A 13096-nucleotide genomic window follows, 5' to 3' on the forward strand; every position below is an offset into this window, starting at 1 on the left:
CATTTTAAAAAGTGTTTGTGGCAGAGTTTATGTTAAGTTTATCTGGTAGGGTGCAGAGACAGGCCTTGGAATTGTTCTATAGAGTAATTTTAACAGGGATATTTTCTCTCCAATACATTTTATTCAAAAATCAACTTCCTTCTTTTCTTTCATTTTAAATGCAAGAATGGCTTTGTGCTGAGTTGGGGCAATGTCTTTGAGCACATTTCTAATAGTTCATTGACAAAGGTGAAATAGAGTATTCTGTTTAGTAGTGTGTGCTGGAAATTTGATATTAATTACGAAATGACCTGAAAAAAACTAAATTCATTTTGAATTATATTGGGGCAAAATATAAAGGTAACACATGAGTTCATCAAAGCAATCAATCAGAAGTCTCAAACACACAATGTCAGAGGACCCATCAAGAAAAAGCAGCATAATTTATCACTATCCTTATGTTTGGTTAATATGATTGCAAATGAAATGTCAGTTCAGTTTTTGGTAATTGTTCATAAAAAAAAATGATTCTAGATCAAATTAGGGCTTGACATCCTCAGGTAATAAAATTAAATGCACAGCTACTGCATGAATGGATTTATGTGACCAAAAGCCCAGGAGAAAAACATCTGGGTCTAAAAGAAAAAAGGATTTATGGTTCCGTTTGGACCATTTGTCAAATTATTTTACTTCTAGTGAATTTCCGGAGATATGCCAATTGTCCAGTGGCCACGGTCTGATATTTTGACTAATGTAAAGGGTAAAGGGTTATATCTAAATTATCCAAGTGCATTACTAGTGGTGTTAATGTATTTATATAGCACTTTTGTTGCTCGCTTAAATATAAATTGAGATTCTTTTGATTTCTTTCATAAGTGGCATTTTCCCTTAAAATGCTGCATATTAAACAGATAGATGTCTTATGTTGAAAGGGAATGATCCATGTTGGAATGTAAATGTTTTCATCTAAAAGTACCATATATACTCATTCATAAGCCAAATTTTTTTTAGTAAAAAAGGGAAGCACCAGAGAAGGGGGTCGGCTTATGAACGGGTATAGAGAGGGAGAGGTGGGACACAGCCCCTCCTCTCAACAGAGGGAGCAAGGAGAGGCAGTACAGCCAGAAGGGAAGAGGCGGGGCCACGCTGCTCTCCCCCCAGCCTCCAAAGCAGCTGGCAAGCTGCAGCCGTGCCACTCGGCCTCGCCCCCCAGAGCAGGCTGTGGCCACGCTGCCCAGCCCGCCGGAACACGCTATGGCCATGCCGCCCGACCCAGGCCTCTGGAACATGCGGTGGCCGCGCCGTCCAATCTGGCCTGCCGGAGCAGCTCCAGCCAGGCCAGAGGCATCCTCCACAGATAAGGTGGTAAGGGATGGGATGGGGAGAGTGTGGCTAGGGGTGGGGTCATGTGAGGGGTGATCACAGGGGTTACTCCCCTGACCTCCAGCTTCTCCCACCACCAAAACATTTCCCCACCAGTTGCTGTCCCGGCCCGTCAGGGTAAGCAGCTAGCGTGCCAGGACAATTTGTTTACTTAGGTTTACCTCTGTGCCTGCAGACGCTCGAGGTAAACAAACCATCTTGGCCTACCAGCGGCTTATCCTGATGGCCCAGGAGCCAAAGTTTGCTGACCCCTGAATCATAGGGTCGGCTTATGAGCGGGTTATAAAAAATTTCCATTTTTACTTATCCATCTTGGGGGGGGGGGTGGTCAGCTTATAAATGAACCGGCTTATGATAGAGTATATACGGTAATTATTTTCTGTGTATCTATGCTACTCATAAATTAGAATGGTAGAATTTTCTTAATGGCTGGCTTAATATATTTATGATTACTCAAAGAACAAAAGTGAAAGTTTGCTTACCCATAGCAATAGTGGTACCATAATTATGGATAGGGTTTTCCTTCCGTTGTTCCCTTTTTAAATGGCTCTGAAGAGGAGGAAGAGCAGGAAGAGGTTTCCTTGAGGAAAATTTTACAAGTGGGATTTACTTTTATTGGCAGAGAAAATGCAACTATATGAATATTCTATGGAGATATTAAATCATCTTGAATCGATGAATCTTGCACTCTCCTGAGGCAAAAATTATAGTGGAATTTATCACACTTGCTTATTCAGCTGTTTACTACAGCAGAGCTCTTAGAAAGACAATTTTGGCCATCCATGGCCTGAGAAGTTACTTTATCTTCAGTAATCATAGAATACTTGTATTTTAAGTCCAGACAGTTTTTTTTGAGGTCTCAGAACTCTGTACCTTTTAATATCTATGCCTGATGATTCTTTCCAGTTTGTCTGCATAGCCCAACAAGATTACTGCCGCATCCTCAATCAAGTGGAAAAAAACATGCAGAAGGTAGAAGAGGAGGGGGAGATTGTTATGGTGAAGGAGCACAGGGAGCTTGATCGCACTGGAACAAGAAAGGGTCACATTGTCATCAAGGTAAAAAAAAAAACAACAACAACAACCAGATGCTTTGTAGATTTGTATGAGCTCTTCCTTGGTGACCCAAGTCCAGAATTAGTTCAGCAATATATTTGAAATACAAGCTTTCCAAAGATTCTTAAATAAAAGAGCTAAAAAGCAATTCAAAATTAAACACAAAAAAATTGCTGTTTTTTCAGGGTTCTTTGATTGTTTTAATTTAGTAAAGTTTATCAATCTCTTTATTACAATGGTCAAGCTATTTTTTATTGTTTAACACATTGGTGACTAGATAGGCTTAATGATACTATTACGTTTAGTGTACCATCAAGATGTTAGATGAAAATAAAAAAGCATTCATGCTAGTTAATAATTAAGCTTTTATTTGTTATAGGGAACATCAGAAAGGTTAACAATGCATTTGGTGGAAGAGCACTCAGTGGTGGATCCAACATTTATAGAGGATTTCCTTTTGACCTACAGGACCTTTCTTTCCAGCCCAATGGAAGTGGGCAAGAAATTGTTGGAGTGGTTCAATGACCCTAGCCTCAGGGATAAGGTTGAAAAAATGACTACTTAAAACTTACGATTGTGAACTCATGTGTATTTAAATACAAATTATTAAGATACAAATATTTTTGTAATTTTTATTTATAGCTTTAAACCAGAATAACTGGATTTGGTCGAACAACCAGCTAATAGTATATGAGGAAATGTTGGTTGTAGAAAATGTATGCTAAATCAGGCGAATAGTTATTAAAAAAGTGTAAAGCACTACCGTTAAACACTAAAGGGGGAGCGTGGGAGGTATTTTATCACTCATGTACCCATACTTCAGTCAACTCTGTATATTAAATAATTGGTTGTAGAAGTATCAATCCTCTTTTTAAAATCCTCAGTATTTCAGTAGACTATAGTCATAGAATCATAGAAGATTAGGGTTGGAAGAGACCTCAGGAAGTCATCTAGTCCAACCCCCTGCTCAAAGCGGGACCAGCACCAACTAAATCATCCCAGCCATGGTTTTGTCAAGCCGGGTCTTAAAAACCTCTAAGGACACCTCCCTAGGTAGCCCATTCCAGTGCTTCACCACCCTCCTACTGCAATAGTGTTTCCTAATATTCAACCTAGACCTCCCCTACTGTAACTTGAGACCGTTGTTCCTTGTTCTGTCATCTGCCACCACTGAGAACAGCCAAACTCCATCCTCTTTGGAACCCTCCTTCCGGTAGTTGAAGGCTGCTATCAAATCCCCCCCCACCCACCCACTCTTCTCTTCTGCAGACTAAACAAGCCCAGTTCCCTCAGCCTCTCCTCGTAAGTCATGTGCCCCAGCCCCCTGATCACTTTCATTGCCCTCTGCTGGATTCTCTCCATTTGTCCACATCCTTTCTGTAGTGGGGGTCCCAAAACTGGACACAATACTCCAGATGTGGCCTCACCAGTGCGGAATACAGGTGAATAATCACTTCCCTCGATCTGCTGCAATGCTCCTACTAGTGCAGTCCAATATGCCATTAGCCTTCTTGGCAACAAGGGCACACTGCTAACTCATATCCAGCTTCTCATCCACTGTAGTCCCCAGCCTATAGCAGTGCATGGGATTCTTCCATCCTAAGAGCAGAACTCTGCACTTGTCCTTGTTGAACCTCATCAGATTTCTTTTGGCCCAATCCTCCAATTTGTCTAGGTCACCCTGGACCTATCCCTACCCTCCAGCATATCTACCTCTTCCTCCAGCTTAGTGTCATCCGCGAACTTGCTGAGGGTGCAATCTATCCCATTGTCCAGATCATTAATAAAGATGGTGAAGAAAACCGGCCCCAGGACCGACCCCTGGGGGCAGTCCAATATAATTCTGTGGTAACTTAGGGCCTAAATCTATGGCAGGAAATATTTCCTTGTTTTCTGTGCACAATAATGGTTTAATGCAATTTGGCAAACACTTTCTTCTAACATTTTTCTTAAATATAAATAAAAGCAGAAAGACACCAGGCTTGATTCTCCCTTCACTTCACATGGTGAAAATTGGGGTAGCTCCATTGAAATCAAGAGTATAAAGTTGGAGAATCTGGTCCACCATATCCAATTATATATAGGGCAGATAACACTGTTTACAGTTACGTTTGCGGCACTTCACTTTATAAAATCCTGTTTTCAGTTGCTTATAATTTTGCCAAACTTTAACTGTTTGGGTGAAATTGCGTATGCCAGATATTTACCTCAGGCTGTTTTTTTTTGTTTGTTTTTTTTTAGGGGAGGTTGCGGGGGTAAGTGGGGGAGGAAGAATTTCATCTAAAACAGTTCAGTTGTTTCTGTAAATGAGGTTAGAGAAAATACATTGTTTACCCATGTTAAAAAATTAGGATGAACTTTTCTTTAAGCAGGTCTAGTCATCCGTTCCCCCCCCCCCCCCCCCCCCCCGCACAACTTTAGATCAGGGACTTGAAATTTGCCATGAAATTTGGTCAGCCTTCATGTGAGGGATGTGGCTTTTGCTGTCCCATGAAAATCCACCCCAGAATTTTAATATGATTTGCTTAAGCTCCAATGCCACATTCCCAGAAGATTCCCTCTGCACTGAGTGAGCTCCAGGTCAGGGCTGAGCAGGACTTTTTCTGCAGTTGGCAACAGAATTGAAAACAATGAACCCATCTCTTCTGGGTGCTCAGTAACCACCACCTACTGAAGCCCAGACAGTGTGGAGGAGGAAGGTTCTCTATTCAAATGCAGAGGGGGCAAGAGCCAGACCTGGAGGGAGAGGAGCAAAGGTGAGTAGCTTAGGACAGGGACACCTGGGAGTTAGGGCAGACTGAGCTTGGACACATGAAGAGAGGAGATGGAAAATGGAACTGAGAATTGGGCTAAGGAGACTGGGACTGGGAGCCAGTTGGGGAGAGAGGTACAAGGGGGGTGAATTAAGGTTGAACAAAACAATTTTTGGTAACTTTTGGTAGCTTAACTTTGCAACCTTAATATTCTTTGACTATAACAGGGTTAAAAAAAGAACAAGATAAATTCATGGAGGATTGGTCCATCAATGGCTATTAGCCAGCGTGGGTGGGAATGGTGTACCTACCCTCTGTTTGCCAGAAGCTGGGAATGAGCGACAGGGGATGGATCACTTGATGATTACCTGTTCTGTTCATTCCCTCCTGGCATTGACCACTGTCGGAAGACAGGATATTGGGCTAGATTGACCTTTGGTCTGACCCAGTATGGCCGTTCTTATGTTATGTTCTTCGAACATAGGGATTTTTTTAATGTGTAATATATGTATATACCCCTTTTGTCCATCAGTAGACAGCTCTTTTCAGTGTAATGTCTATTTTGTCAGTAACTTACGACATCCACTGTGATTTCTGTATTGAGATTGTCATTATAGCATATTTCAACACTAGTTCCTTCTCCATCCCAAACCTACACTTATATGTCTTGTCCCTCTTCTTTCCCCCCTTTTTCTTTCTATCTCATTCTGTTGCCTCCTCTATATTAATTGAATGCATTGTCTTACATACTTATCCCCCTAATCTGTAACCATATATTTTGTCATTTAAATTTATTCTAATAAATAAATTGAAACCCTTTAATAAAAGGTCCTTGTTATACTCTGCATAATAACCTTTTCATAAAAAAATCAACTTTGATACTGGAAACTTGTCCTTTCTTGTCCAATAATAGTTTAGCATACTACTGTTTAGTATTATGAAAGCAATATAAAATTTCTTCCCATCTAACCTCATTGAACACAGATCAAAAAAAAGCTTTAAATAGCCATTTAAAATATAAAATATATTTAATGAAAGTAGAATATAACTCTTCTCCCCTCCCAAAATAAATTAAAGAAAAAATAAATTAAAACATGCTGTTTATGATGACCTGGAGCTGCCATATTAATCTCTTCAAATGTGAGATTAAATAATGGCTTACATTGCAGTAAGAGTAGCTCAAATTTTGAACAGGGAGGTGGGGGAGATTAAAAAAATAATAATTCCAAGCCTTAGAATAGAACTAGGAATTTTGTGTAAATGGCCCATTCTGCAGTGATTCTAGGGTAGGAAAGTAATTCCATGAAATCATGGAGCACCACAGGCGCTGATTATACTTCAGTGTCAGAAAGGAAAGCTGTGAAAACTTCAGCTCAACAGATTCTGTCGTCCTCCGACCACGCCACACCGAATAAAAAATAAAACCACTAAAATTTAGATTAGTGTTCTAAAAGATTTTGTAAAGCAGTTTCTTATATGCTTTTGTACAATAGTTTTCAAATAAAAAAAATAAACCTTAGATTCTGTGGCTACTTGTATTTACAACATAGAAATGCCAAGTTTTGTTCAGTTAAAACAATGAATTATATATCCATAAAATTTCAAAAAGATTTAACCCACCTGTAAGTGTGACTTGTTTTAAAAATAAATCTGAAAAGCATGGCTGTGGATTGTTAAGGCTACAATCTTGTCCTTATCCCACATTGTTTGCTTAGGGACTGCAGCACACATGTGCAATTATCTCATTGTTAGGAACCCCTAAAATAGTTAATTAGTCTCAGTGTTATGAATTTGAGCTATTATGGTAAATTTGCTTGCTTTTGTAGATAAGTAGGAATCTACTTGAGGAGTCTGAGAATCCTTAACACAATAGACCATACAGCTCCAATTCATGTCAAGGTCTATTTGTAGATGCTTTAATCTCAGATCATTGACACAAAAGTGGCTTTGGTACTGTGTAAGTACATGTAAGTGGCAGTTGTATTGTCTTCACATGATTAAAATCTGCACAAGTTTTTATTAATGAAAAGCTGCTATTGGTGATGCTTAGTATTTTTTTTTCCTCAGTAACTCACTTTGTCAACATGACAGAAGTAATACAGTCATCATTTTGGTTACTATTTTGCATTTTAAGAACATAAAATATGTTGATTGAACCAAATCTAGTTTTAAATCAATGGGGAGAAAATGCTGCTGACTGAAACTTCATAGGTCAAGTTGCAGGATAGAGTAAAAGTTTACAGGTAGCTGTATTGTACTTGAATTCCTGACAGATGTTTAGCTATAGTAGTGCTGCCAGAAGGGAGTCTTTTCTGTAGTATAGTCTTAAATTGTAGTTTTAAAATATGGGAAGTCAGAAAGATAAAGTAAGAAAGCAACCCAACCCCTGTTGTAAAGATGACCATTAAGAATAAATTCATTCATTAGTAAAGTTAATTTATCTCTTCTGCCTTTTGTAAAGACCTATTTTACACACTCTTACAGAGGCACACTCCTTATGACGTTAATGGCTTTTTTGTCTAAAGGCTAGAGAATTCTTGTTTGTATACATGTCAGGAATTGCAGTGAACTGTGTAAATGCAGACTTAATTTTCTACCCTCTGACAAGTTTGATGTAACCAGCATTACCATTTTGAACAACTGTGAACTTTCCAAGCACAGTTTTAGGTGTTTGCTCATTTTACGACTCCTTGGAGACCTGCTGGTAAAATGTTGTGTCAGTGGAGTTGGCCTTGAGCAAAATTCTCAGTTTTCACAACTAAAATACCTGGAAACTGAAAAATAACCTGTTTAAAAGCTTTAGAAATAGAATTGTTCTCTGAATATGTACCAGGATAAAGTTTTATATTATTAATTGACTTACAGGTTACACGGGTAGTATTGTTGTGGGTGAACAATCACTTCAATGATTTTGAAGGAGATCCTGCTATGACTCGATTTCTAGAGGAATTTGAGAACAATCTGGAAAGAGAGGTAAGAATAATGGAGTTTTGTAAGGAAAAGAATTTGGGAAGGAGGAGTATTCAGGCTATTCTGTATATTTATGTCATTATTATGCTACTTTTTTTCCCCCTCTGCAGAAAATGGGTGGACATCTGAGGCTATTAAATATTGCATGTGCTGCTAAAGCTAAACGAAGATTGATAACATTAACAAAGCCATCTCGAGAAGCCCCTTTGCCTTTTATCTTGCTGGGAGGGTCAGAAAAGGGATTTGGAATCTTTGTTGACAGTGTGGATTTAGGTAGCAAAGCCACAGAAGCAGGCTTGAAACGTGGTGACCAGGTACATAATTTCAAAGTTTTACAAGTATATACTTGAAATTTCAATGTCTTTGGTTAAGCTATTTTATTCCTTTTTTCCCCCATGAGTGCTGTCATATAGAGCTACAATGTAACTTGCTGCATACATCTTTGTACATTGAGACAGAGATTCTCATGTTTCTGTTTGTCATTAAATAAAAATAGTAAATTGTCGTTTTTACATTTTTTAGATACTGGAGGTGAATGGTCAAAACTTTGAAAACATTCAGCTGTCAAAAGCCATGGAAATTCTTAGAAATAATACTCATTTATCTATCACTGTGAAAACCAACTTATTTGGTAGGTTTGAGTACACCTTTTTCTTTTTGTTTTACTCTAGTAATCCTATATTCAATCTTTCAGATTAATCTTTTAGTTTTGTTTGAGTGTTATGTACACATAATGTGTGGAAGTAATTTATAATGAAGAAAGAAAAATTAGTAATTAAAGCATTTGAGTTAGGGATGGGAAGACCACAAAATGATTTTTAGGTCCCCAAAGCATTTTATAACACAATTTTTTTTTAAAATTATCTTTAGTGGAAATTGCTGAGAGAAAACACAACTAATTTTTAGATTAATTTACATTACAGTTGTAAAAAATGTAAATTATCTCACATATGAAGAGGTTGTACTCTCACTTTCTGAGTTTTTAAGGCCAACAGGAACCACTGTAATCCTCTAGTCTGACCTCCTAACGTGTATATACACAAACATTCCTCTGGATATGGACCTGTCTTGGAACTTGGATGATCTGTCTTCATTTCATTTGTCTTTGCCTTCTCTTTTTGTATTTGGCCTGGCTCACATTCTTTCAGTCCTCACCCAAAGTAAATGCACTCAAGCCATATGAGCCTACCTATGGAAAAAATGAACTCTTACTCACTCATTTTCCCCACTTGCAAATCCCAGTCGCAAACATCTAACGCCTAGTGGTACATGGATATCATCTCTCACTTCCATCAGAAATTAATCATTTAAAGTCTGATCCTGTCTGATCCTTACGACTGAGTGCATTGATTTCAAAAGGACTATTTTGGGGATTCAGCACTATACCCAGCAGTAAGCCCTTGTAGGATCAGGCTCCTTCACTTGTATGCTTCTATTTTATTATGACCGAGGATAGATATTCTATTCAGATTTTTAAAATGAGTATGTACACATTTTTTCATTAAAATTAAGGCTGTTTTTAAAATGATTGATAGAATTTGCTGAGCAGACTTTTCTATAATGTTTAACAGTAGATTGGCATGGTGCTTTATACTTTTCTTCGTACTCAGAATTTTCTTTTAAAATACGCTGTTTATCCTTTTTCTTCCTGTGCAGTTTTTAAAGAACTTCTAACAAGATTGTCAGAGGAGAAAAGAAATGGTGCTCCCCATCTACCTAAAATTGGTGATATTAAAAAGGCCAGTCGTTACTCCATCCCAGACCTTGCTGTTGATGTGGAGCAGGTGATAGGACTAGAAAAAGTAAATAAGAAAAGTAAAGCCAACACTGTTGGAGGGAGAAACAAACTAAAGAAGATACTTGACAAAACTCGAATCAGTATCCTGCCTCAGAAACCATACAAGTGAGCATTTCTTAATCTCCTCTAAAATGTTTTTTTTTAAACTGTTGAATTGTTGATATAGAAGGATATAGATCTGTTAAGACAAAAATGTTAAATTTGCAAAAATGTAGGTGGTTCTTTTCTCGATGAACTGTGCCTGGTTAACTAAGATATTTGGGTTGGTTACTCTTCCTTTCGGAAAAGTACCTGCCCACTTTGTGTACGTCCTCATCACCTTAGGTATCAGAATGCTAATACTATATAAGCATACAAGCTTATATGACTGTTCTCCATCCCTTCCTCCTAAACACTGTTGTGGTGTGTGCTTGATATTTCTTCTATGTACTCCTTTTCTTCTGTCTCCTTAGCCACATTGAGTTACTTCTTGAGTTACTCTCAGGAAAAGCAGTTGCAAAAATGTGGCAAACATCTTGCTTGTAACATAGCAGATTTGGTCTGTCTGGTGGAATAGAGTTTCACAGTTGTGGGCAAACCCAGGGCTGAGAAGGTACAATTCTCCTATCAATATTCGCAGCTGTTACACATGCTGGAATCAGGAATGGTGATGTTAAGTTTCTGTTCTCATCAGTGCACTGCAGGTTTGAAAAATTGTTTTACATCAGTTAGGATTTTCTGCTAAGTTGAATATTAACAAGGCAGTATCTTATGGAGCTAAGTTTGTTTTTTAGAGAGAATAGGTGGGCAAACAAATGGTTTGCAATTGACTCATAGCAGCTGAACAAGTTGTAGATTTCTCTAACCCATTGGCCTAATGTGATCTGCACACTACCATGTGGGAGATCAAATTACCATCCCCAAACCAAATTTTCAACCCAGGTACTTCAGTGGAGTTGGACATGATTACACAAAGACTAAATTTGGTCCCCCCAGTCTCTCTTGCCATAGACTGGCCTGGGACCTTTTAGAAATGGTGTGTTTAGATTCTAGATAAAAGGAATGTGTTGTGCTGGTAAACAACTGTGTGTTTGGCTAATTGAGGTATGAGTTGGACATTGTTTTATGGGAGTCTCTTCCAATTTTTCTCAGTAGAAGTCTGGGGAGCCTAATGGTGACCCGTGAAGATAGGGGGTAGGAAGATGAGCACAATGAAACACCAACCGTCCATGTCTCCAGCCAAGGAGCTTTTGTGGGGTCCCAGATGAATAGATGATCCAGTGGAACCAATATTTCCTATTGTAGAACCATTTTTCTCTTCTGTATCCCATAGGAAGGCTGTGTTTCTGCCCACAGTAATGGAGAGGATAATTGGTGCTCAGATTTTTTACTTCAGTAGTAATAACTGAGAACAGAACTGCTTCAATTAATGTTTAGGTATTAAAAACTAACAAACACTATGTAATTAGTGAAGATGCTATTGGCAGCAAGGGAAGAGAGAACAACATTATTTGCTTTATAAATGAACAAATTATAAAATGCAAATAGTGTATAATTTTAAAATGAATTTGTCTTGAAAATGGAGGTAGGCCACTGAAATTAAGGTTTCAGATATTTTAAAAGCAATGTGTGCTGTTGAAGTAAAGCTTGGTAATCTTTTGTAATGATAGTTAATGGTCTTTTATTGTGTTCACCCTTCCAGTCCCTGTGTTAAAATAAGATTTACAGTAGAAATTAGCATCTTTGATTCCTGTGGATGAAATGAAATGTGTAAATCCTTATAAAAAGAGCCTCATTTAATATTATCTGACTCTTAACTATTTCTCATTCTCTATATAACCATTCTTGCATATTTGTGCCCCTTAGTTCTCTGATGAACCAGACACATCATTCTCTGGAGTTTGTACTGTTCTCTATTAATCTTACTGCATTAAATTCATTTCTCTTAGTTTGTCACTTATTTTTTCTTTCTCCGTTTTTTTTCTTCCTCCTTGCATTTTGCTAATTCCTGTGTAGGGGACTGTTTGGGTAAGAGTCAGAAAAACAACACAGTCAATCTAAAATCCTTTCCCCTTTGCTACCCTTAATCCCTGTGTTATGTATAGCAATGTATGTTCCCAAAACCCACTGACATTTCAATTTTTTGTTAATGTGTGATCTCCACATAGGGTTGGGTAGGTATAGCCTTTCCAGCATGTATATGTTCCACTTCCTGAAAGCCTCTAATTTAGATATCTTCATAAGTAACAGCATTTCACTGTCACTGGGCACTTAAAGAATTTTCATTTGCTATTTTTGAAAACCACAAATAAAGAGGACTGAAGCATTTCATTTGCCTATGTTAATTAAATGGTAAATTAGTATTTAAAGGTAGGAAGGGATATATTTAAAGACCTCTTTATCTTCTTTGCTATCCAAGCAGGAAATGTGCACTCTTCCAATTGCTGTGTCTTGCTATATTAATAGTATCTCAGTGCACAATAAAAGAATATATAAAGTAATGGGAATCCATTTGCTTTTTCCCTTCAAGCCTCCTTCCCAACACCACACCCAAATAAAATATTTTGCACAACGGTGGGGAAAGTATGTTGTTGTGGCACCCAGGATCTTGCAATATTGCCATTTTTAAGTCTGATTTTCCTAGTTTTTACTTATTGTTTATAATAGTTCAAATCTCAGAAGTTTTGATGTAGTTTAAAAAAAATCAGTTTAGGCTCTTTATAAGAAAGAAAGTGAATACATTGGCTCATATATAACCTTTCATATGCGACTCTTTAGAAATATTACCTATTTAATCCTGACAACACCATAGTTAAGAACAACAGCCACCAAAGGGAAGCCATATCTGGTATGGAATACAGTATCTGTTTAACATTATATAGTAAAACTAAACAGTTTGACAGGAAGTAAAAATGAATGCAGTATCTCATTGAAATTGCAAGAGGCATTTAGTCAGGCAAAGTGTCATTACCTCGATCTGAGTGTAGCCAAAACATTGATGTTAACACCTCGACTCTTATGAAAAGTACTGCGGGAAGTTATCACCAAAAGTGATTATGTTCTTGGGTTTTGCACTTTAAAGAAGACAGCACATCCAGCACCATAGATGTGTGATAACAACCTACCAAATATTGTTGAGTGGTGGCTTAGAGGAAAGAGTATTATCTACTGAATTACT

The 13096-nt window shown here is 37.9% G+C and overlaps 1 protein-coding gene across 30 annotated transcripts in view; it reads left to right on the top strand.

Annotated features, from left to right (window-relative positions):
• Positions 1–13096, top strand: part of RAPGEF2 (Rap guanine nucleotide exchange factor 2) — a 326588-nt gene that overhangs the window by 279486 nt on the left and 34006 nt on the right. For all 30 annotated transcript variants that reach the window (XM_065597906.1, XM_065597907.1, XM_065597913.1 and 27 more), the window contains 6 exons: positions 2269–2421; positions 2798–2962; positions 8037–8144; positions 8252–8455; positions 8664–8772; positions 9798–10044. In XM_065597906.1, coding sequence (XP_065453978.1) covers positions 2269–2421; positions 2798–2962; positions 8037–8144; positions 8252–8455; positions 8664–8772; positions 9798–10044 — 986 coding nt within the window. The remainder of the gene's footprint in view (positions 1–2268; positions 2422–2797; positions 2963–8036; positions 8145–8251; positions 8456–8663; positions 8773–9797; positions 10045–13096) is intronic.

This window comes from Chrysemys picta, chromosome 5, assembly GCF_011386835.1.
Source record: "Chrysemys picta bellii isolate R12L10 chromosome 5, ASM1138683v2, whole genome shotgun sequence".
Lineage (NCBI taxonomy): Eukaryota > Metazoa > Chordata > Testudines > Emydidae > Chrysemys > Chrysemys picta.